This window comes from Melanotaenia boesemani, chromosome 19 (genome assembly GCF_017639745.1).
Source record: "Melanotaenia boesemani isolate fMelBoe1 chromosome 19, fMelBoe1.pri, whole genome shotgun sequence".
Taxonomy (NCBI): Eukaryota; Metazoa; Chordata; class Actinopteri; order Atheriniformes; family Melanotaeniidae; genus Melanotaenia; species Melanotaenia boesemani.
In genome coordinates, this window is record NC_055700.1 from 30,464,876 (window position 1) to 30,491,274 (window position 26,399).

At 40.9% G+C, this 26,399-nt stretch overlaps 1 protein-coding gene across 1 annotated transcript in view; it reads left to right on the forward strand.

Moving 5' to 3' along the window:
• The first annotated feature begins 6,994 nt into the window (after window positions 1–6,994).
• Window positions 6,995–26,399, forward strand: part of LOC121630153 (leukemia inhibitory factor receptor-like) — a 28,704-nt gene continuing 9,299 nt past the window's right edge. The window contains exons 1-11 of the mRNA XM_041970264.1: window positions 6,995–7,239; window positions 7,322–7,474; window positions 8,397–8,548; window positions 9,515–9,656; window positions 9,729–9,989; window positions 10,072–10,192; window positions 11,317–11,453; window positions 11,542–11,687; window positions 11,776–11,926; window positions 11,997–12,058; window positions 13,930–14,152. Of these exons, the coding sequence (XP_041826198.1) occupies window positions 7,399–7,474; window positions 8,397–8,548; window positions 9,515–9,656; window positions 9,729–9,989; window positions 10,072–10,192; window positions 11,317–11,453; window positions 11,542–11,687; window positions 11,776–11,926; window positions 11,997–12,058; window positions 13,930–14,152 (1,471 nt within the window). The 5' untranslated portion in view covers window positions 6,995–7,239; window positions 7,322–7,398. The remainder of the gene's footprint in view (window positions 7,240–7,321; window positions 7,475–8,396; window positions 8,549–9,514; window positions 9,657–9,728; window positions 9,990–10,071; window positions 10,193–11,316; window positions 11,454–11,541; window positions 11,688–11,775; window positions 11,927–11,996; window positions 12,059–13,929; window positions 14,153–26,399) is intronic.

Here is a 26,399-nt window from a genome sequence, read left to right on the forward strand (position 1 = left end):
TGGTAGACTGGATCCTGGTGTGGTAGTAGGGGGATCGGTTCTGGTCTACAGTCTGGTGGTGGTGGTAGACTGGATCCTGGTGCGGTAGTAGGGGGATCGGTTCTGGTCTACCGTCTGGTGGTGGTGGTAGACTGGATCCTGGTGTGGTAGTAGGGGGATCGGTTCTGGTCTACAGTCTGGTGGTGGTGGTGGTGGTAGACTGGACCCTGGTGTGATCGTAGGGGGATCGGTTCTGGTCTACCGTCTGGTGGTGGTGGTGGTGGTAGACTGGACCCTGGTGTGGTAGTAGGGGGATCGGTTCTGGTCTACTGTCTGGTGGTGGTGGTAGACTGGATCCTGGTGTGGTAGTAGGGGGATCGGTTCTGGTCTACCGTCTGGTGGTGGTGGTAGACTGGATCCTGGTGTGGTAGTAGGGGGATCGGTTCTTGTCTACCGTCTGGTGGTGGTAGACTGGATCCTGGTGTGGTAGTAGGGGGATCGGTTCTGGTCTACCGTCTGGTGGTGGTGGTAGACTGGATCCTGGTGCGGTAGTAGGGGGATCGGTTCTGGTCTACCGTCTGGTGGTGGTGGTAGACTGGATCCTGGTGTGGTAGTAGGGGGATCGGTTCTGGTCTACAGTCTGGTGGTGGTGGTAGACTGGATCCTGGTGCGGTAGTAGGGGGATCGGTTCTGGTCTACCGTCTGGTGGTGGTGGTAGACTGGATCCTGGTGTGGTAGTAGGGGGATCGGTTCTGGTCTACAGTCTGGTGGTGGTGGTGGTGGTAGACTGGACCCTGGTGTGGTCGTAGGGGGATCGGTTCTGGTCTACCGTCTGGTGGTGGTGGTGGTGGTAGACTGGACCCTGGTGTGGTCGTAGGGGGATCGGTTCTGGTCTACCGTCTGGTAGTGGTGGTAGACTGGATCCTGGTGTGGTAGTAGGGGGATCGGTTCTGGTCTACAGTCTGGTGGTTGTTGTAGACTGGATCCTGGTGTGGTAGTAGGGGGATAGGTTCTGGTCAACCGTCTGGTGGTGGTGGTAGACTGGATCCTGGTGTGGTAGTAGGGGGATCGGTTCTGGTCTACAGTCTGGTGGTGGTGGTAGACTGGATCCTGGTGCGGTAGTAGGGTGATCGGTTCTGGTCTATTGTCTGGTGGTGGTGGTAGACTGGATCCTGATGTGGTGATAAGGGGATCGGTTCTGGTCTACAGTCTGGTGGTGGTGGTAGACTGGATCCTGGTGTGGTTGTAGGGGGATCGGTTCTGGTCTACCGTCTGGTGGTGGTGGTAGACTGGATCTTGGTGTGGTAGTAGGGGGATCGGTTTTAGTCTACAGTCTGGTGGTGATGGTAGACTGGATCCTGGTGTGGTAGTAGGGGGATCGGTTCTCGTCTACAGTCTGGTGGTGGTGGTAGACTGGATCCTGGTGCGGTAGTAGGGGGATCGGTTCTGGTCTACCGTCTGGTGGTGGTGGTAGACTGGATCCTGGTGTGGTAGTAGGGGGATCGGTTTTAGTCTACAGTCTGGTGGTGATGGTAGACTGGATCCTGGTGTGGTAGTAGGGGGATCGGTTCTGGTCTACCGTCTGGTGGTGGTTGTAGACTGGATCCTGGTGCGGTGGTAGGGGGATCGGTTCTGGTCTTCAGTCTGGTGTTGGTTGTAGACTGGATCCTGGTGCGGTGGTAAGGGGATTGGTTCTGGTCTGTTTCACAAACTGAAGACCGACTCAAACAAACACACACACACACACACACTAAAGCTACATACCCAAACTGAGGCCCTTCCCAGGAATCCCTGATTTCTGCCAAGTTCTACAGTAACAGAAGCTTCCTGGAAACTGTGAAGGGGGATTTTAAAGACACAAATCTAGTTAATCTGGATTCAGGAAGTCCTTGAAAGGAACTATGTTAAACCCCAAATGAGCATAATAAATATAAAGCTGTGGGTTGTCAACGTGATGTTATTGTCAGATTAAGGAACTGTGGTTTTAATGGGACGTTTAAAGTGCCGTATCAGAACATTTCAATCTGATGCTGCAACAAAACCAACAATGCATCAGATTCAATGCTGTTAGTAATTTTTAATCATTTAAGTCATTTAAGTTTAAAAACATCCCCACGCTTCCAAACACGTTTAAAAGAACTCATTTTATGTGCATTTATTTATTAAAAACTGTTACAAAAAGTAAGAATTTGGCATTTAAAAGGTTAAAATAAAGATTTATTTGGTAGTATTGGGTAAGTGTAAAGTTGATTAAAAGATTTGAGGGGAAAAAATTGTGATATTTTTATAAATTTTGGCTGCAGGGGTTGTTGCGAAAATAGTGGTCTGGTCCAGACCGTGGTCTTTGGTAGATGGTTCCACCACCGGGGAACAACCACAACTGATGTGGCGCCATGTTGTGGAGAGGGAGTGTAGTTCTGGATTAAGGAGTGGAGGTAGACCGGAGCCGTTCGGGTTATTGTTTTGTAAGCCAGAAGCAGAGCTTTGAATCTGATGCGCTGCAGCTGGAAGCCAGGTTTTATAAATAATTATAAATAAAATCTATCCAGTATCAGACATTTTAAAATGTAGATTTAAACTCTGTTAAAAACAGGGCACATGTCCATTGAGCTTTATTTTTATTGCAAATGAAATGTGTTGAATTTACATTTTGCTTATAATAAAACATGTTTCTTTTTCAAGATAATAGTTATTTTTGATGGAATTTAAAAAAAATAGTTTCACTGACCAAATAAGGGACATTTTAGGTCTTCAAAAATGTAAAAATAACTATGTGCATTAAGAACATGTATCCGTCAAGATGAAAATGTCCCACAACAGGGTGGACATTTGGACCATGTTACATGCCAAAAATGTTATCAAAATTATGAGAATTCAATATTATAAGCTTGACAAATATAAATTTCTTGTAGGTTAATAAGCCTGCCTTCAGATTATAAGAAAAGTCTTTGCAAAATTCAAAATCTTTTAAAAGAAAGTAATAAAGCTTAAATGGCACCGAATTGAAGGAATGACCCAAATAAGAGGTGGCTGTCACTAAAGATATACAATATTCCATCCTTTAGGCTTTTCACATTATGCCTACTTCATAGTTAACCTAAATCCAAATTTCTCTGATGTTATCAGCTTTTAATTTTAATGGGAATTTAGAGAAATAACAAAGAACTGGATTAGCTTATCCGGTGTACTTCCCTCACAAAAGATATATTAGCAGTATTCATAAAGAGAAAAAATTTAATCTGCTGCACGATCATTTAAATTGATTTACTGTTTTTAATATTTGATTATGGGGATTTAAATTTTAAATGTATTGCACTTTCATTCTTGTATTTTATTGTAATGCGTCTGCGTGTCATGGCACGTGCTTTATTTTATAAATACAACGTCCCTGCCCAGGACCACGGCCATGAGTGGTCCCTGCCACTGGGTGGGTGACAACTAGATCGGTGGTCCTTGCTGTGGTCCTTCAGCTTTTTAAAAAACAATTACCATGTTTAATATTTCATTTTAGATGGTTCAAACCCATTTCCATTGCTTATCTGCTAGGCTGCTTATGTTTTCTGGAACTAATTGACAGTGATTTAGTCTTATTATTTATTATGATTTTATTTTGTTTTAGTCATAGCAGTTTAGTCACATGTTGGTGTGAAATGGATAAACTGGCTGTTTTCTTTCTGCCATTTGTGGCTGATTAAATGTGTTTCCTTGACTTTGGTTCTTTCAGGCAATTCCGGAATAGTACACAAAATACACAAAAAAGCTCAATAAACTGAAGTAGATAAGTAGAAAAATAGAATAGATACACTTAAGTGCGTTTGTGAGATGACAATATAATAGTAAAAGTGACAGTGTAATAATAACAGCATATGATTGTATGCTGTTTAGCATAGGGGGGAAACCCCTAGGGTTTAGCATGGGGAGAAAAGTTGTGTGAACATTTGTAAAAAAAAAAAAAACTTTTAACAAATTCATTTTAATGGTACCTACCAATGACTCAAAATCTAATTCTCTAATACTTCGTTTTTCATATTATTTTACCAAATGTCTTTTATTTATGAATTTTGTTCTTCCATAGAAAATAGATATTAAAAAAAAGGAAAATAATAATAAAATTAGCCTTTCTTATATTGGTGTCTGAAATGTATATAAATGTCTCCTAGTGGCAGGGACCACTCATTACAGTGGTCCTGACCATGGTCTGGACCAGACCACTATTTTCGCAGCAACCCCCTCTCAATTTTGGGGAGAGGACGTTTTTGTCCTCTAATGACCTAAACGTGTAATAATTTAAATGTGGCACCTCAAAATCAGTGTTGTTACTAATTTTTGACATATTTAAGACTGATCTTTGAAAAATATCCCCAACATATATATATATATATATATATATATATATATATATACACACAATGTGGAAAATAACTCATTTTATGCACTTTTTTTTCTTTGAAACTAAATGAGTGCCAAGACACATGAGCTCTATGTTTACAGATGGAGAAATGAAGCATATGAAGAAAAGAACACCATCCCTACTGTGGAACATGGAGGAGGTTCTGTTATGTTCTGGCTGCTTTGCTGCATCTGGTACAGGGTGTCTGGAATCTGTGCAGGTACAATGAAATCTCAAGACTATCAAGGATTCTAGAAAGAAATGTGCTGCCAGTGTCAGAAAGCTTGGTCTCAGTCGCAGGTCATGGGTCTTACAACAGGACAATGACCCAAAAGACAGACAGACAGACAGACATCATTCTTATCAGGCAGGACATAGTTTCCACATTCCCTGAATAAGTGAATGAATTGACCTGGAAATATCAGGGCAGCTGCCAGATATTTCCAGAAAAGATAAGCTTCCATTGTTAGCACTAGAAATACCTGAGAACCCTTTGGGAAGGAAAGCAGATGATTCAGGTTTTACCCGTAAACGGGAGAGGCTGTAAACCTGTCCCTGCTTCACTACATTATCTAGTTCATAATTTAACATCGCCTGCTTTAGGCTGACGGAAAAATTAGATTTTATTATTCAATCTTCTTTGTAATGAAGTGATTATGCTCAGTTTCAGGAATGTGGATTAGCTTGTCTTAGCATCTCCAGGAACACAACAAAGCCCCAGAAAAAGGCTGCATATTTAATGAAGTTTGGTACATGAAGAGAAGTTGTGGAAAATACAACTTGATGATGAAATGTTCTGTTATGAAATGTTGGGCTACTGCTTATGTGCAGTTTTGGTTCTTAACTTTTCCTTGAACTGTAATCCTCCGGTTTCGCTTGTGCAACTTGGTGGCTTCAACTTCCTCTTCTATCTTTGTTCTACTCTGGAGGAACTACTGCATCCAGCTGTTTCATACTGTGCAAGTTCAGACTACTGGGAAAGGTTCACCATCTTCAAAACTATGGCATCAGAAACTACTGATCTACTGGGATTTTCACCCACAACCATCTCCAGGGTTTCCAGAGAATGGTCTGAAGAAGAGAAAATATCCAGAGCAGCAGTTGTCTGGACCAGGAAGTCTGGTTAATGTCAGAGGTCAGAGGAGACGGGCAGACTGGTTGGAGACTATTGAAAGACAACAAGAAATCAAATATGCTCTAGTTCCCACCAAGCTGGTGGTGTAATGGTGTGGGGATATTTTCTTGTCCAACTCTTAACCCCATTGTACTAACTGAGCACCGAATCCCCCAAATGTGCAAAAATTCTCATTTTTTCAACTTGAAGTTTTTATTTATTTCACCAGTAAAATGTACAATAAATAAATAAATCATTTGGATATTATGAACCATTTATTATCATGTGATAAAGTAAATTACTGTAACACTAAAGGTGGGTGGGGGGGGTGGGGGCAGGTCGAGGCGCTACGCTGTCACCTATGGGGTCCCTCAGGGGTTTGTCCTGGACCCGACCCTGTTTACCGTCTATATGCTTCCCCTGGGTCACATCATCGGTAAGAGTGGAATTTCTTTCCACTGCTATGCCGATGATACTCAGCTCTACCTGCAGACTGACCCCACCTCACTGACAGCCACATTATCCACTCTCTCCTCCTGCCTGGAGGAGATAAAGCTGTGGGTGACAGAAAATTTTCTGTAGCTGAGGCCATCCTCATTGGCACCCCACACCAGGTCCAATCCTCTCCCATCACAACTATTTCATCTTCCAGCCACTCCATCCCTCTCTCCACCTCCGTGACAAACCTTGGGGTCAGGTTTGACTCCAACCTTTCATTTGACCACCACCTTCAGTTTCTCTTTGAGACACTTTTTTTTTTTCATCTCAAAAATATTTCCAGACTCCGCCCCTCCCTTTCCCTCAGTGATGCTGAAAAGCTGGTCCACGTCTTCGTCTCCTACAGCCTGGATTACTGTAATGCCCTCATCGGGATCCCAGGCACGAGCTTGCAGAAGCTTCAGCACATCCAGAACTGCCCACATCCTGACGGGGAGGCGTAAATACGACCACATCACCCCGTTCTGCAGTGCCTGCATCGGCTTCCTGTCCAGCAGAGGACAGAGTTTAAGATCTGCCTGCTCACCTTCCAGTGCCTGCATGGCCACGCCCCTGGCTACCTGACAGAGCTACTGAGTCCACACACCACCACTCCCCGCCTCCACTGACTCCAACTGCCTTTGCCCACCCAGGACCAGACTCAGCACAGCAAGGAACCGGTCCTTCCAGGCTGCCGCTCCTCCTAAGCCCTGCCTGAACACCTGAGGGTGCCCCAGCAAGTGGAGTCGTTTAAAAAACACCTGAAAACTTTTTTATTTAGAAAGGCTTTTATATAATCTAGTGTATTTATTAGTTTATTAAGTTGTGCGTTTTTATGCTCTTTCTTGATATTAACTTGCAGCACTTTGAGATTTTCTCTAAAATGTAAAGTGCTTTATAAATAAAATTTATTATTATTAAGACACCAAAAATAAAGCAGTTCTGGAGGAAAAAGGTCAAGTTTACCTGATAAAGAGGCAGATGAGTGTAGTTTAGCTCTAATCTGTTTTTCTACTTATGTCAGTCTGGATTACTGGAAACATGAAAGAAGCCTGTCTGATCAAGGACTTTGTCTCAACCTGTGGCTCTGCCTAAAAAGCGAACCCTCACTACTCTGATCTACTGGTCGTGTTTATAAAGCCATTTCCAAGCATCCACTTGTGAAGTGCATGTCTGGTCTGGTCACAGTGACTCACAGTTACCAGAAAGCAGCTGCACCATTTCCTGCACTGAGCTCCACATGGATTTCACAATGATTTGGAGCTCCAGCAGCAGATAGGTTTGTACAGCATGCATCACTGGAAGGGAGGAAGGCTTCAGTCAGTAACCTGACACTCTGACGCTTCCTGTTCGACTCCCAGCCTTCATACGACCACACAGCTGAATCCATGAAGAACTGGAGGAACTGCTGTCTGCAATCAACTGTTATTGTGTGAAGATGATGATGATCACATGGTTGTTGTTGCCTCTGCTGCTCTGTGAGAGCAAAGAAGACGGACATGGACAGGAAAAGGGTAAGTCAGCTCTATGATCCTGGTTTTCTTTACCTCTCTACTACATATGTTTAAACATGAACTCAGGAAGCGTCTAGTTGTGGTCAAACAGCTCTCATCTCACACCCAGTGAGACATGATTGTTTTCCTTCCTGCGACTGATAAACTGTGAGAAAAAAGTTTCAATCATTTCATTTCTAGAAATCTGCAGCATTGATTTTACCAGGTGGAGGTGCGCTCCTACTTTTCTTGCATAAAGGGTTAATTTTCCTCTTACTGGCTATCTGGAATTCCAGAAATAGAGCATATTGTAGAAAGATGAGAGGTTTTTCTTTCTTCTAAATGATCATTTTATTTAACTTTTTTTTTCTTTTTTTTTAACTTGCATCATAGCAGCAAAATGATGTTTCTGTATCGTGCTGAACAAATTTGCTCTGCCAAGGGGAGGCCTATGGGTAAAGCTCCTCTTGATAATGTGATTAATTAATTTATTTATTTACTTTGAATCATGGAATCTATGTAATCTTGCTGGACCTGACCGGAGGGGACAGAAAAAGATGGAAAATAGCAAAAAGAGCAAAAGGGAAAGAAGAAAGGAGACAAAAAGATCACAGACAGAAGGAAACGACCCTTCAATCCACACCATCACCAGACAACAAACTGTTACACCTGTACATGAACACACCAGAAAATTTCCTACAACTTTTATAAAAGCAGAAACACACACACAGAAAAAAGGAAGGAAGGAAGGAAGGAAGGAAGGAAGGAAGGAGGAGGGAGAGAAGGAAGGGAGGGAAAATAAATTATAGACCAAATAAAAAAAGTGGATCTTGGTAAACTTGTGATAACCTACAGCAAGTGATGAATAAAACTTCACACATAAAATGATTTGTGATGTTGGAAACCCATTTTTTCATCCATGAAAACATCTTCTTTTCTTTAGATGTTTTGAATTGTAGACATCAGAATCGAACTCTAACCGTCTCTGGCCAGATGTTCCTGTTAACGTGGGAAGATGACCCTTCATGCTCCGCACTGAAGGACTCACTCATCTATGAGCTGAGGGTCCTCATAGCAGACAAGCAAGTACATTATGTAAGTTCACTACTAGAAACACACCTATGCTGCCAACTGATTTCCACATCTCATCAACCTGCAAACTGCAGTGATTTAGAAACCACATCCATCCATCTTTTATCCCCAGTAGAAGATAAAAACACGTCAGAGGATGAAACTGAGACGTTTCACCATGAGATGAAAATATGAGCTGATAGTGAATCTGATGGAAAAAGTTGGAACAGGAGCAACAAAAGGCTGGAAAAGTACCTGGTACAAACCAAAAACACCTGGAGGAGCATTGGACAACTAACCAGGTTACCTGGTAACAGGTCAGTAACATGACTGGTATAAAAGGAGCATTTCAGAGAGGCAGAGTCTCTCAGATGGAAAGATGGACAGAGCTTCACCAATCTGAGACAAACTGGATCTAAAACTGGAACAATTTCAGAAAAATGTTCCTCAGACTTTGAAGATCCACCATCTACAGTGTAGAATATCATCAGAAGATTCAGAGAATCAGGAGGAATCTCTGTGTGCATAGGACAGGGCTGGATGCTGGTGATTAAAAGCAGACATGATTCTCTACTGGAAACCACTGCATGGACTCAGGAAGACTTCCAGAAACCACTGTCTGTGAACACAGTTCACCCTGAAACCCACAAATGCAGGTTAAAGCTCCATCATGCAGAGAAGAAGCCAGATGTGAAAAGGATGTAGAATTTCAGCTGAACCACATCCTGCATCCATCACAGCAGCATGGCTTCACAGGAGAGAGTCCGGCTGCTGAACTGGCCTGCCTGCAGTCCAGACCTTTCACCATCATCAGCTCAGATTTTCCATCACATGGTGAAACGTCTCAGTTTCATCATCTGATGTGTTGTTTATCTTCTACTGGGAATAAAATGTGACCTGATGAGGTCTGGAAATCATTGAATTGTGTTTTTTTGGGGGGGGGCTTGAGTTTGTTCCAACATCCAGAAAAATATTCTCAAAATGTTTTAGGATGAAGTTGTTGTGGCATCTGACCAGATAGGATCAACCCATTCCTGGAATTGGACGTCCCATTTGGCATTAAAGCACACTGAGCATTCAGTCAGGCTGACGCCCCGATACAACAGTCATGCCAGCCTGTGTAATTTTCCAGGTTAGTCTGAATGAATCACATTTCTGCCAGTTTCAGTCGTTGTGTTTATGCCGTGTCATTGTATTCCCACAGGGAGGCCGGGGAAAACAGAGGTTTATCCACAGAACAGATTCTTTGAAGTGGGCAGCACCGCCACCTTCTGCTGTCTTACCGCAGCTGGACAAAGCTTTAAGCAAATGCATTTCAGTGGTTACAACACATCCAGCATGATTACTGAGATCAGGAATCAGACATATGCCCTGTCTGTCCACTTTCACCAGACAAAAGCCCGCTATGTTGATGTAGAATGTCGGACAGACGTCACACTAGCAGGGGCTTGCACTTACATCGGCCGTAAGTATTTTCCATACTTCACTTTATGCTTTCATTAAGTCATCATGTAATAGTTTACTTTTTTCTTTGTGCTGGGATTCAGGTCCACCTAATGACAGAGATCTTTGGTGTGAAACATGGGATCTGGAATCAGTTGAATGCCACTGGACTGTAGGAAGCGACGTTTCAGCGCTAAATCCAACCACTTATGAGCTACTGGGAAGGTACAGCACTCTTTGACCGAAGACAGGCTGTGAGGATCCTATGAGCCTTAGGCCAAGAATGCATTTCTTTTTATGTGTTTATCACGGCTTCATCGCATATTTTACGTTTCTTTAAAGTGTTGTTGCTAAAGTGTTGTCCTTCTGAGCCTTACCCCTCCTTGTGATTCTCCACTTCCAGGAGAAACGTCTCGTCGTCTATGATGAAAAAAAAAAAACCAAAAACACTGAGACACGTCATGTTTTCATGGTTCGGCAGCGCAAATCTGCACGGGGGCTTTAATTTTGAGAAATATCGGAAGCTTTTGCACTGCTCCCATGTCCGATCTCCTATCTGAACGGTGGAAATTGACGCATTCTGGGTGCGTGAACTTGGCGTAAATTTAGTGGAGTGCTGCGACAATGCGCTTCTGGGATGCTTCTGATCAGCGCTGCGGCGCCCGGTGGAAACCAAACTAAAAAGGCGCGACGCAGCCGTAACGTGGCGCACACGCACCCGGTGTAAAGGAACGGTTAGAGACCACCTACGACACCACTGCTGCCTAACCAAACAATAACCTCTGCTACAGTCACCATAATTATCTGTTTGTTCCATCCTACAAATTCATCAAATACAGCAGGTCTGACGTCTCTAACGCGCCCCTGGAGGAGTCCTCTGCTAACAAACGTAGTACACAAGCAAGTACGGCAACATCTGCACTTGATACTTACGCCACCAGAACAGAATTTGTTCTTGAGGTGGAACAAGAAAAAAAGTTTGCTTTTGCCGTTTTATACTCCACTAGAAACGTTGTCTGCGATGCGATTAGTGTGGGAGGAGTCTGTGTCTTTACATGTATGTTGCACACATGTTCGTACTTCCTCACTGCCTCGATCAGCTGTTCATTAAAACTATCTGTCCAACGCTGTTGACCCTTTAGCATCAGCAGATAACCCCGTTAACCACACCCACTTCAAATTTACGACCAATCCCACAATTAGTCTCGGACACTCGCAGAAAACTCCCAGAGTTTCTGTCAGCGAGGAGGATCGGCCTCTCAGACCTGCTCCCGGCCTCAGATCACCAGACATGTCTGATCCCGATCCTGCTGTAGGACAGAATAAGCAGGTTACATGTTTTCTTTCAGCACATGTCAACATGGAAACGAGGGAAGATGCTCTGTGAAGAAGCTGGTGGAGGCTGGTGAGGAAACCTGGATCTTAACAGCTCAGAATAAATTAGGAAAGTTGCTGCTCCATGATCGAGGCGACCTGACAAAAAGAGGTAAAACTTTCAGAAAAAGGGTGAAGATGCTGAGTCTTCATGGCTGTTTTCAGCAAACTGAGCTGATTGTATGTGTCTTTCTTTTCAGTGCGCATGTTGGCTCCAGACGGAGTTTCAGCTTCACGTGTTTCGGCCAGAGACGCCGTTCTGGGGTGGAGCTGGACGGTCCACAAGTACAGGTCTCTCAATGTAACATGCCAAGTAAATGTTAGCCATGGCGTCACCAGCACCATCGTAAGTGGATGTACAACATTAAGAGGATGCATTCGTCTCTAAAGTTTTCTCTGAACTCCACGCATGTTTTCCCACATCATATTCCCAGACTGAGGACTCTGGAGTTGGACTTAATGCTTCAGTTTTGGCTAACCTGATCCCAAACTGGACATATAACGTGCAAGTGCGATGTGCAACAGCTGGTTTCTGGAAATGGGGCGACTGGAGCAACAGCACCGACTTCCACACAAAGGGTGATGGTAAGAGCTCACACAAACAAAGAAACTTTAACCAGACCTGATAACAGACTGTTTTCTGTTTGCACCACAGTTCCAGATGCTCCAGATGTGTGGATGCACATGGAGGAAAACGACACAGTGATCATGTGGAAGGTGAGTCACATGACCAGCTCAGACTGTTTTCTGTCACATGACCGTACATTTGCTGACCATGACAAGCTTTCAGGTGTCCTCGGATCCCCTGGAGGACTGCTGCAGAGCAGGGCTGGGCGATACGAATTACGGTATTGATGCGATACCAGGTTAACCCAGTATCGCCGATACTTGCCCTGGATTTATTTTGCTTGCTTGAAATTTACAATCATTTAATGATTTTTAATTATTGATCATGATTATGATCATAATGAAAGACAATACAAAGATTTCTGTCAAAAAAACATTTTTATTAACAAACTGAATGGCACATATAAAATAACAACATCCACAATGCAGCTAAATAATTAAATAACTGTTCTTCGCTTTTATCACTCAGTGGTTTGAGAACAAAAGTCAGCAGTGCGAATAAGCTGAAGTAAAACCTACGACCGGTTGGCTCTCATTCACGTTTGGCTTTGTTCCTGCAAAGCCCTCTGCAAGAAGTCATATCGATTTCATCACGCTGGTATCCAACGATACTGGTACCAGCATGGTATCAATACTATTGATATTTAGATTGATCTGCCCAGCCCTACCCTGCAGAGCATGTGGACCACGTAGACCAAAACCCAGCTACAGGATTTAATGGTGAAGACGGCGCTATGCTAAATTTTAACGCTCAAAACTCCACCAGCTCTCCGGCGCCTCTGTCGGTTTTATTGCTTCTCAGGAGGGGTCGTGTGTAACCACGTTTACCACTTCATTTCAGTAAGACCGAGCTTGGTCTTGTTAGAAAACGCTGCTGCTCGGCCTTTAACCGACACCAGACCAGACCTCTGCTCTGGCTGCAGCTGCAGTTTACAGCCTCCCCGTCCCCCCCCCCGCGGTCACCGCTGATCTCTGGATCCACAGCCCTGCTCTCAGTCTGAGGCCAGCTGGTGGTTCCAGGGACTCATTCTAAGTCTTTAAAGCTGGAGGTCTCGGTCTGATTGCAGTGTGAAAGCAAACGGAGCAGACAGGAAGTGATGTGAACCAACATGGTGGATGTCTGGCTGTTTCTCCTGCTGCTCTGAACTCGTTCTGGTGGAAACCGGACCAGGTCTGAACACCAAAGTAAAACCAGAAACCAGATTGAATATATTTTTGTTGCTGCATGTTTACTGGTGGTGAACAAAATGCGTTCAGTCCTGACCAATCAATGAGCCGGATTTTCTTCTTCTTTCTTCTTGGTCAGTGGTTGTTTAAGGCATATCTCCCCCTAGTGATCAGCTGTTGTAACTACGTGATGTTGTCCAGGTGGTTTGGTCCTCCAGTAAAGTTCAGTGTAAAACCAACTCAAAAGAAGGAGGGCCATTTTAGGCCCAGTCGAACCGAGTGCCTCCTGTCCGAGACTATCTGTCTTCAACCCTTTCATACATAGTGTCCACTACAGTGGACGCCATATTTAAAAGCTGTTTTCTAGTGTATTCATGGCTGGGGATGGTGTGCTTATGAGCCACTTCAGTGGACATCACCATAGAATAAATAACATAATAAGACATAGATTGTAATTTAAAAAGTTTGACTGAGTAAAAAACAAGGAAATGATGCTGCTGGATATTCATACAACAGAAACACGATAACATCATTTTATCATTTTTAGCAGAATAGATTAAAAGAAATTAAATAAAAAAAGAAAAACATTAAGAAACAGTAAACTTCACTGCTCATGTCTGTAGAAGTGAAATATTGTGTGGCACTGTTATAACTGTTTTTCAGTCCATGAATGAAAGAGTGAACTTGGATAAGGACTTGCTTTTATGCTATATTTTATCTTTGCTCTTATAAAGAGTAAGTGTAGTGTTTTGTACATTTATAGAGATTTGTGAGGACTGTTTTTGCTTCTGCAGACGCTGCTGGCCAATCAGAGCCAAGGAGACATCATACAGTATGAAGTGACCTGGTCACACCGCAGCATGAGAGGTCAACCAAACCAAGTCAATGTGACTCACAGCAAACACAACCTAACTCTCACTTTGGACCCCAGAGAAGAGCATGTTGTCATAGTAACAGCCAGGAACAAACATGGCAACTCGTCACCGTCAACCATCGTCATCCCCAGCAACCGTTCAGGTATGATGTTCACCACACGGACACGTCTGAGCTACGTTTATAGAATCAGATACTAGCTTGTTTTTCAGGAAGTTGTGCATCAGCATGAAATTCTTTGTGGTTTATAGCTGGGAGAAGGTCATGTGATTCACAGCTGATGTCAACTCCTTGGTTAGCACAGCTGCTGGTTTTCTATCTGAAACTGTTTAATCGTGTCACATTATGACTCTTTACTTTCTACCACTTCACTGGGTTTTTTTAACCCTTAAACCTCCAGCAGATCTCCCTGAGGTCTCTCTCCTCCTCCACCAAGAGGGGTGTTGTGTAGCTCTGTGGGGTAAATGTGATGGATAGCTACTCTTTAGCTGATCTACAGAGATTTTCCAGGCATTTCTATCCCGTCCAGGAGGTTTACAATCCAGCCACTAAATGTAGTTTTATTCAGAGACTCTATCTGGTAAATCCACAATGATCCATGATAACAGCATTATATATCACATTTCACCATAAAAACATCACCATCACTACTATGTTGCTAAGAGACCTCTATTTAGACCTGGACATGATGATGAAGCCACTTCCTGTCAGACTTTCCACCAATCAGAGAGCTTAGATTGACGGTAACGTCCAATCAGGAGCAGCCAAAGATCAACCAGTGAGCAGAAAGTTCTATGTGTGTGTGAAAAGAAGAAAAATAATGCTCCTCTATGGCTGGAATAAAGCCAAGAAGACGTTTCTGATGCACGGTGGCGCCACAAAGCAGCTGAGCTGGAGTTGGTTTAGTGAGGATAGCAGGTAAATAGTAGCAGGAATAACTGGAAATGAGGAAAAAGTGGAAACATGGAAATAGTTTCTGTTGTGTGTTTGTTTCAATAACAATATTTTTTCTCCTGAAAGCCAAGACTTGAGAGAACGATGAGATGAGAAAAGGTTTGGTCACTGTTGGTCTGTGTGTTATTTCTACAAAGTTCTGTTAGTAAGAAATTCTGCTTTCTTCTTCTGGTCGGCCTTTATACTGCTACATCTATTCATACATTCATTTTACATCATTTTACCTCCCAGTCTGACAGCTGCTACATACTGGTTTATACTGGGATTAAAAGCTGCTACAGACTGGTTTATACTGGGATTAAACGCTGTTACAGACTGGTTTATTCTGGGATTAAAAGCTGTTACAGACTGGTTTATACTGGGATTAAACGCTGTTACAGACTGGTTTATTCTGGGATTAAAAGCTGTTACAGACTGGTTTATACTGGGATTAAAAGCTGCTACAGACTGGTTTATACTGGGATTAAACGCTGTTACATACTGGTTTATACTGGGATTAAAAGCTGTTACAGACTGGTTTATACTGGGATTAAAAGCTGCTACAGACTGGTTTATTCTGGGATTAACAGCTGTTACAGACTGGTTTATACTGGGATTAAAAGCTGTTACAGACTGGTTTATACTGGAATTAAAAAGCTGTTACAGACTGGTTTATACTGGGATTAAACGCTGTTACAGACTGGTTTATTCTGGGATTAAACGCTGTTACAGACTGGTTTATACTGGGATTAAAAGCTGTTACAGACTGGTTTATACTGGGATTAAAAGCTGTTACAGACTGGTTTATACTGGGATTAAAAGCTGCTACAGACTGGTTTATTCTGGGATTAAAAGCTGTTACAGATTGGTTTATACTGTGATTAAACGCTGTTACAGACTGGTTTATTCTGGGATTAAAAGCTGTTACAGACTGGTTTATACTGGGATTAAACGCTGTTACAGACTGGTTTATTCTGGGATTAAAAGCTGTTACAGACTGGTTTATACTGGGATTAAAAGCTGCTACAGACTGGGATTAAAAGCTGCTACAGACTGGTTTATTCTGGGATTAAAAGCTGTTACAGATTGGTTTATACTGGGATTAAACGCTGTTACAGACTAGTTTATTCTGGGATTAAAGCTGTTACAGACTGGTTTATACTGGGATTAAACGCTGTTACAGACTGGTTTATTCTGGGATTAAAAGCTGTTACAGACTGGTTTATACTGGAATTAAAAGCTGCTACAGACTGGTTTATTCTGGGATTAAAAGCTGTTACAGATTGGTTTATACTGGGATTAAACGCTGTTACAGACTGGTTTATTCTGGGATTAAAAGCTGTTACAGACTGGTTTATACTGGGATTAAACGCTGTTACAGACTGGTTTATTCTGGGATTAAAAGCTGTTACAGACTGGTTTATACTGGGATTAAAAGCTGCTACAGACTGGTTTATACTGGGATTAAAAGCTGCTACAGACTGGTTTATTCTGGGATTAAAAGCTGTTACAGACTGGTTTATACTGGGATTAAAAGCTGCTACAGAGTGGTTTATTCTGGGATTAAAAGCTGTTACAGACTGGTTTATACTGGGATTGAACGCTGCTACAGACTTGTTTATTCTGGGATTAAAAGCTGTTACAGACTGGTTTATACTGGGATTAAAAGCTGCTACAGACTGGTTTATTCTGGGATTAAAAGCTGTTACAGACTGGTTTATACTGGGATTAAAAGCTGCTACACACTGGTTTATACTGGGATTAAAAGCTGCTACATACTGGTTTATACTGGGATTAAAAGCTGTTACAGACTGGTTTATACTGGGATTAAACGCTGTTACAGACTGGTTTATTCTGGGATTAAAAGCTGTTACAGACTGGTTTATACTGGGATTAAACGCTGTTACAGACTGGTTTATTCTGGGATTAAAAGCTGTTACAGACTGGTTCATTCTGGGATTAAACGCTGTTACAGACTGGTTTATTCTGGGATTAAAAGCTGTTACAGACTGGTTCATACTGGGATTAAATGCTGTTACAAACTGGTTTATACTGGGATTAAAAGCTGCTACAGACTGGGTTATACTGGGATTAAAAGTTGCTACACACTGGTTTATTCTGGGATTAAAAGCTGTTACAGACCGGTTTATACTGGGATTAAAAGCTGCTACATACTGGTTTATTCTGGGATTAAAAGCTGTTACAGACTGGTTTATACTGGGATTAAAAGCTGTTACAGACTGGTTTATTCTGGGATTAAAAGCTGTTACAGACTGGTTTATACTGGGATTAAAAGCTGTTACAGACTGGTTTATTCTGGGTTTAAAAGCTGTTACAGACTGGTTTATACTGGGATTAAAAGCTGCTACAGACTGGTTTATTCTGGGATTAAAAGCTGTTACAGATTGCTTTATACTGGGATTAAACGCTGTTATAGACTGGTTTATACTGGGATTAAACGCTGTTACAGACTGGTTTATTCTGGGATTAAAAGCTGTTACAGACTGGTTTATACTGGGATTAAAAGCTGCTACAGACTGGTTTATACTGGGATTAAAAGCTGTTACAGACTGGTTTATACTGGGATTAAACGCTGTTACAGACTGGTTTATTCTGGGATTAAAAGCTGTTACAGACTGGTTTATACTGGGATTAAAAGCTGCTACAGACTGGGATTAAAAGCTGCTACAGACTGGTTTATTATGGGATTAAAACCTGTTACAGACTGGTTTATACTGGGATTAAAAGCTGCTACAGACTGGTTTATTCTGGGATTAAAAGCTGTTACAGACTGGTTTATTCTGGGATTAAACGCTGCTACAGACTGGTTTATTCTGGGATTAAAAGCTGTTACAGACTGGTTTATAGTGGGATTAAAATCTGCTACAGACTGGTTTATTCTGGGATTAAAAGCTGTTACAGACTGGTTTATACTGGGATTAAAAGCTGCTACACACTGGTTTATACTGGGATTAAAAACTGCTACATACTGGTTTATACTGGGATTAAAAGCTGTTACAGATTGGTTTATACTGGGATTAAACGCTGTTACAGACTGGTTTATTCTGGGAATAAAAGCTGTTACAGACTGGTTTATACTGGGATTAAACGCTGTTACAGACTGGTTTATTCTGGGATTAAAAGCTGTTACAGACTGGTTTATACTGGGATTAAAAGCTGCTACAGACTGGTTTATACTGGGATTAAAAGCTGCTACAGACTGGTTTATTCTGGGATTAACAGCTGTTACAGACTGGTTTATACTGGGATTAAAAGCTGTTACAGACTGGTTTATACTGGGATTAAAAGCTGTTACAGACTGGTTTATACTGGGATTGAAACGCTGTTACAGACTGGTTTATTACTGGGATTAAAAGCTGTTACAGACTGGTTTATACTGGGATTAAAAGCTGTTACAGACTGGTTTATACTGGGTTAAAAGCTGTTACAGACTGGTTTATACTGGGATTAAAAGCTGTTACAGACTGGTTTATACTTGGTTTAAAAGCTGTTACAGACTGGTTTATACTGGGATTAAAAGCTGTTACAGACTGGTTTATACTGGAATTAAAAAGCTGTTACAGACTGGTTTATACTGGGATTAAACGCTGTTACAGACTGGTTTATTCTGGGATTAAAAGCTGTTACAGACTGGTTTATACTGGGATTAAAAGCTGTTACAGACTGGTTTATACTGGGATTAAAAGCTGTTACAGACTGGTTTATTCTGGGATTAAAGCTGTTACAGACTGGTTTATACTGGGATTAAACGCTGTTACAGACTGGTTTATTCTGGGATTAAAAGCTGTTACAGACTGGTTTATACTGGGATTAAAAGCTGCTACAGACTGGTTTATACTGGGATTAAAAGCTGCTACAGACTGGTTTATTCTGGGATTAAAAGCTGTTACAGACTGGTTTATACTGGGATTAAAAGCTGCTACAGACTGGTTTATTCTGGGATTAAAAGCTGCTACAGACTGGTTTATTCTGGGAATAAAAGCTGTTACAGACTGGTTTATACTGGGATTAAAAGCTGTTACAGACTGGTTTATACTGGGATTAAACGCTGTTACAGACTGGTTTATTCTGGGATTAAAAGCTGTTACAGACTGGTTTATACTGGGATTTAAAGCTGCTACAGACTGGTTTATTCTGGGATTAAAAGCTGTTACAGACTGGTTTATACTGGGATTAAACGCTGTTACAGACTGGTTTATACTGGGATTAAAAGCTGCTACATACTGGTTTATACTGGGATTAAAAGCCGTTACAGACTGGTTTATACTGGGATTAAACGCTGTTACAGACTGGTTTATTCTGGGATTAAAAGCTGTTACAGACTGGTTTATACTGGGATTAAATGCTGTTACAAACTGGTTTATACTGGGATTAAAAGCTGCTACAGACTGGGTTATACTGGGATTAAAAGTTGCTACACACTGGTTTATTCTGGGATTAAAAGCTGTTACAGACCGGTTTATACTGGGATTAAAAGCTGCTACATACTGGTTTATACTGGAATTAAAAGCTGCTACAGACTGGGATTAAAAGCTGCTACAGACTGGTTTATTCTGGGATTAAAAGCTGTTACAGATTGGTTTATACTGGGATTAAACGCTGTTACAGACTGGTTTATACTGGGATTAAAGCTGTTACAGACTGGTTTATACTGGGATTAAACGCTGTTACAGACTGGTTTATACTGGGATTAAAAGCTGTTACAGACTGGTTTATACTGGGATTAAAAGCTGCTACAGACTGGTTTATACTGGGATTAAAAGCTGCTACAGACTGGTTTATACTGGGATTAAAAGCTGTTACAGACTGGTTTATACTGGGATTAAAAGCTGCTACAGACGTGGTTTATTCTGGGATTAAAAGCTGTTACAGACTGGTTTATACTGGGATTAAAAGCTGCTACAGACTGGTTTATTCTGGGATTAAAAGCTGTTACAGACTGGTTTATACTGAGATTAAAAGCTGCTACACACTGGTTTATACTGGGATTAAAAGCTGCTACATACTGGTTTATACTGGGATTAAAAGCTGTTACAGACTGGTTTATACTGGGATTAAACGCTGTTATAGACTGGTTTATACTGGTATTAAAAGCTGCTACACACTGGTCTATACTGGGATTAAAAGCTGTTACAGACTGGGTTATACTGGGATTAAATGCTGTTACAAACTGGTTTATACTGGGATTAAAAGCTGCTACAGACTGGGTTATACTGGGATTAAAAGTTGCTACACACTGGTTTATTCTGGGATTAAAAGCTGTTACAGACCGGTTTATACTGGGATTAAAAGCTGCTACATACTGGTTTATTCTGGGATTAAAAGCTGTTACAGACTGGTTTATACTGGGATTAAAAGCTGTTACAGACTGGTTTATTCTGGGATTAAAAGCTGTTACAGACTGGTTTATACTGGGATTAAAAGCTGTTACAGACTGGTTTATTCTGGGTTTAAAAGCTGTTACAGACTGGTTTATACTGGGATTAAAAGCTGCTACAGACTGGTTTATTCTGGGATTAAAAGCTGTTACAGATTGCTTTATACTGGGATTAAACGCTGTTATAGACTGGTTTATACTGGGATTAAACGCTGTTACAGACTGGTTTATTCTGGGATTAAAAGCTGTTACAGACTGGTTTATACTGGGATTAAAAGCTGCTACAGACTGGTTTATACTGGGATTAAAAGCTGTTACAGACTGGTTTATACTGGGATTAAACGCTGTTACAGACTGGTTTATTCTGGGATTAAAAGCTGTTACAGACTGGTTTATACTGGGATTAAAAGCTGCTACAGACTGGGATTAAAAGCTGCTACAGACTGGTTTATTATGGGATTAAAACCTGTTACAGACTGGTTTATACTGGGATTAAAAGCTGTTACAGACTGGTTTATACTGGGATTAAAAGCTGTTACAGACTGGTTTATACTGGGATTAAAAGCTGTTACAGACTGGTTTATTCTGGGATTAAAGCTGTTACAGACTGGTTTATACTGGGATTAAACGCTGTTACAGACTGGTTTATTCTGGGATTAAAAGCTGTTACAGACTGGTTTATACTGGGATTAAAAGCTGCTACAGACTGGTTTATACTGGGATTAAAAGCTGCTACAGACTGGTTTATTCTGGGATTAAAAGCTGTTACAGACTGGTTTATACTGGGATTAAAAGCTGCTACAGACTGGTTTATTCTGGGAATAAAAGCTGTTACAGACTGGTTTATACTGGGATTGAACGCTGCTACAGACTGGTTTATTCTGGGATTAAAAGCTGTTACAGACTGGTTTATACTGGGATTAAAAGCTGCTACAGACTGGTTTATTCTGGGATTAAAAGCTGTTACAGACTGGTTTATACTGGGATTAAACGCTGTTACAGACTGGTTTATACTGGGATTAAAAGCTGCTACATACTGGTTTATACTGGGATTAAAAGCCGTTACAGACTGGTTTATACTGGGATTAAACGCTGTTACAGACTGGTTTATTCTGGGATTAAAAGCTGTTACAGACTGGTTTATACTGGGATTAAATGCTGTTACAAACTGGTTTATACTGGGATTAAAAGCTGCTACAGACTGGGTTATACTGGGATTAAAAGTTGCTACACACTGGTTTATTCTGGCATTAAAAGCTGTTACAGACCGGTTTATACTGGGATTAAAAGCTGCTACATACTGGTTTATTCTGGGATTAAAAGCTGTTACAGACTGGTTTATACTGGGATTAAAAGCTGTTACAGACTGGTTTATTCTGGGATTAAAAGCTGTTACAGACTGGTTTATACTGGGATTAAAAGCTGTTACAGACTGGTTTATTCTGGGTTTAAAAGCTGTTACAGACTGGTTTATACTGGGATTAAAAGCTGCTACAGACTGGTTTATTCTGGGATTAAAAGCTGTTACAGATTGCTTTATACTGGGATTAAACGCTGTTATAGACTGGTTTATACTGGGATTAAACGCTGTTACAGACTGGTTTATTCTGGGATTAAAAGCTGTTACAGACTGGTTTATACTGGGATTAAAAGCTGCTACAGACTGGTTTATACTGGGATTAAAAGCTGTTACAGACTGGTTTATACTGGGATTAAACGCTGTTACAGACTGGTTTATACTGGGATTAAAAGCTGCTACAGACTGGGATTAAAAGCTGCTACAGACTGGTTTATTATGGGATTAAAACCTGTTACAGACTGGTTTATACTGGGATTAAAAGCTGCTACAGACTAGTTTATTCTGGGATTAAAGCTGTTACAGACTGGTTTATACTGGGATTAAACGCTGTTACAGACTGGTTTATTCTGGGATTAAAAGCTGTTACAGACTGGTTTATACTGGAATTAAAAGCTGCTACAGACTGGGATTAAAAGCTGCTACAGACTGGTTTATTCTGGGATTAAAAGCTGTTACAGATTGGTTTATACTGGGATTAAACGCTGTTACAGACTGGTTTATACTGGGATTAAAAGCTGTTACAGACTGGTTTATACTGGGATTAAACGCTGTTACAGACTGGTTTATTCTGGGATTAAAAGCTGTTACAGACTGGTTTATACTGGGATTAAAAGCTGCTACAGACTGGTTTATACTGGGATTAAAAGCTGCTACAGACTGGTTTATTCTGGGATTAAAAGCTGTTACAGACTGGTTTATACTGGGATTAAAAGCTGCTACAGAGCTGGTTTATTACTGGGATTAAAAGCTGTTACAGACTGGTTTATACTGGGATTAAAAGCTGCTACAGACTGGTTTATTCTGGGATTAAAAGCTGTTACAGACTGGTTTATACTGGGATTAAAAGCTGCTACAGACTGGTTTATTCTGGGATTAAAAGCTGTTACAGACTGGTTTATACTGGGATTAAAAGCTGCTACACACTGGTTTATACTGGGATTAAAAGCTGCTACATACTGGTTTATACAGGGATTAAAAGCTGTTACAGACTGGTTTATTCTGGGATTAAAAGCTGTTACAGACTGGTTTATACTGGGATTAAACGCTGTTACAGACTGGTTTATTCTGGGATTAAAAGCTGTTACAGACTGGTTTATTCTGGGATTAAACGCTGTTACAGACTGGTTTATTCTGGGATTAAAAGCTGTTACAGACTGGTTTATACTGGGATTAAATGCTGTTACAAACTGGTTTATACTGGGATTAAAAGCTGCTACAGACTGGGTTATACTGGGATTAAAAGTTGCTACACACTGGTTTATTCTGGGATTAAAAGCTGTTACAGACCGGTTTATACTGGGATTAAAAGCTGCTACATACTGGTTTATTCTGGGATTAAAAGCTGTTACAGACTGGTTTATACTGGGATTAAAAGCTGTTACAGACTGGTTTATTCTGGGATTAAAAGCTGTTACAGACTGGTTTATACTGGGATTAAAAGCTGTTACAAACTGGTTTATTCTGGGTTTAAAAGCTGTTACAGACTGGTTTATACTGGGATTAAAAGCTGCTACAGACTGGTTTATTCTGGGATTAAAAGCTGTTACAGATTGCTTTATACTGGGATTAAACGCTGTTATAGACTGGTTTATACTGGGATTAAACGCTGTTACAGACTGGTTTATTCTGGGATTAAAAGCTGTTACAGACTGGTTTATACTGGGATTAAAAGCTGCTACAGACTGGTTTATACTGGGATTAAAAGCTGTTACAGACTGGTTTATACTGGGATTAAACGCTGTTACAGACTGGTTTATTCTGGGATTAAAAGCTGTTACAGACTGGTTTATACTGGGATTAAAAGGTGCTACAGACTGGGATTAAAAGCTGCTACAGACTGGTTTATTATGGGATTAAAACCTGTTACAGACTGGTTTATACTGGGATTAAAAGCTGCTACAGACTGGTTTATTCTGGGATTAAAAGCTGTTACAGACTGGTTTATTCTGGGATTAAACGCTGCTACAGACTGGTTTATTCTGGGATTAAAAGCTGTTACAGACTGGTTTATAGTGGGATTAAAATCTGCTACAGACTGGTTTATTCTGGGATTAAAAGCTGTTACAGACTGGTTTATACTGGGATTAAAAGCTGCTACACACTGGTTTATACTGGGATTAAAAGCTGCTACATACTGGTTTATACTGGGATTAAAAGCTGTTACAGATTGGTTTATACTGGGATTAAACGCTGTTACAGACTGGTTTATTCTGGGAATAAAAGCTGTTACAGACTGGTTTATACTGGGATTAAACGCTGTTACAGACTGGTTTATTCTGGGATTAAAAGCTGTTACAGACTGGTTTATACTGGGATTAAAAGCTGCTACAGACTGGTTTATACTGGGATTAAAAGCTGCTACAGACTGGTTTATTCTGGGATTAACAGCTGTTACAGACTGGTTTATACTGGGATTAAAAGCTGTTACAGACTGGTTTATACTGGAATTAAAAAGCTGTTACAGACTGGTTTATACTGGGATTGAACGCTGTTACAGACTGGTTTATTCTGGGACTAAAAGCTGTTACAGACTGGTTTATACTGGGATTAAAAGCTGTTACAGACTGGTTTATTCTGGGTTTAAAAGCTGTTACAGACTGGTTTATACTGGGATTAAAAGCTGTTACAGACTGGTTTATTCTTGGTTTAAAAGCTGTTACAGACTGGTTTATTCTGGGATTAAAAGCTGTTACAGACTGGTTTATACTGGGATTAAAAGCTGCTACAGACTGGTTTATTCTGGGAATAAAAGCTGTTACAGACTGGTTTATACTGGGATTGAACGCTGCTACAGACTGGTTTATTCTGGGATTAAAAGCTGTTACAGACTGGTTTATACTGGGATTTAAAGCTGCTACAGACTGGTTTATTCTGGGATTAAAAGCTGTTACAGACTGGTTTATACTGGGATTAAACGCTGTTACAGACTGGTTTATACTGGGATTAAAAGCTGCTACATACTGGTTTATACTGGGATTAAAAGCCGTTACAGACTGGTTTATACTGGGATTAAACGCTGTTACAGACTGGTTTATTCTGGGATTAAAAGCTGCTACAGACTGGTTTATTCTGGGATTAAAAGCTGTTACAGATTGCTTTATACTGGGATTAAACGCTGTTATAGACTGGTTTATACTGGGATTAAACGCTGTTACAGACTGGTTTATTCTGGGATTAAAAGCTGTTACAGACTGGTTTATACTGGGATTAAAAGCTGCTACAGACTGGTTTATACTGGGATTAAAAGCTGTTACAGACTGGTTTATACTGGGATTAAACGCTGTTACAGACTGGTTTATTCTGGGATTAAAAGCTGTTACAGACTGGTTTATACTGGGATTAAAAGCTGCTACAGACTGGGATTAAAAACTGCTACAGACTGGTTTATTATGGGATTAAAACCTGTTACAGACTGGTTTATACTGGGATTAAAAGCTGCTACAGACTGGTTTATTCTGGGATTAAAAGCTGTTACAGACTGGTTTATTCTGGGATTAAACGCTGCTACAGACTGGTTTATTCTGGGATTAAAATCTGTTACAGACTGGTTTATAGTGGGATTAAAATCTGCTACAGACTGGTTTATTCTGGGATTAAAAGCTGTTACAGACTGGTTTATACTGGGATTAAAAGCTGCTACACACTGGTTTATACTGGGATTAAAAGCTGCTACATACTGGTTTATACTGGGATTAAAAGCTGTTACAGATTGGTTTATACTGGGATTAAACGCTGTTACAGACTGGTTTATTCTGGGATTAAAAGCTGTTACAGACTGGTTTATACTGGGATTAACAGCTGTTACAGACCGGGTTATACTGGGATTAAAAGCTGTTACAGACTGGTTTATACTGGAATTAAAAAGCTGTTACAGACTGGTTTATACTGGGATTGAACGCTGTTACAGACTGGTTTATTCTGGGATTAAAAGCTGTTACAGACTGGTTTATACTGGGATTAAAAGCTGTTACAGACTGGTTTATTCTGGGTTTAAAAGCTGTTACAGACTGGTTTATACTGGGATTAAAAGCTGTTACAGACTGGTTTATTCTGGGTTTAAAAGCTGTTACAGACTGGTTTATACTGGGATTAAAAGCTGTTACAGACTGGTTTATACTGGAATTAAAAAGCTGTTACAGACTGGTTTATACTGGGATTAAACGCTGTTACAGACTGGTTTATTCTGGGATTAAAAGCTGTTACAGACTGGTTTATACTGGGATTAAAAGCTGTTACAGACTGGTTTATACTGGGATTAAAAGCTGTTACAGACTGGTTTATTCTGGGATTAAAGCTGTTACAGACTGGTTTATACTGGGATTAAACGCTGTTACAGACTGGTTTATTCTGGGATTAAAAGCTGTTACAGACTGGTTTATACTGGGATTAAAAGCTGCTACAGACTGGTTTATACTGGGATTAAAAGCTGCTACAGACTGGTTTATTCTGGGATTAAAAGCTGTTACAGACTGGTTTATACT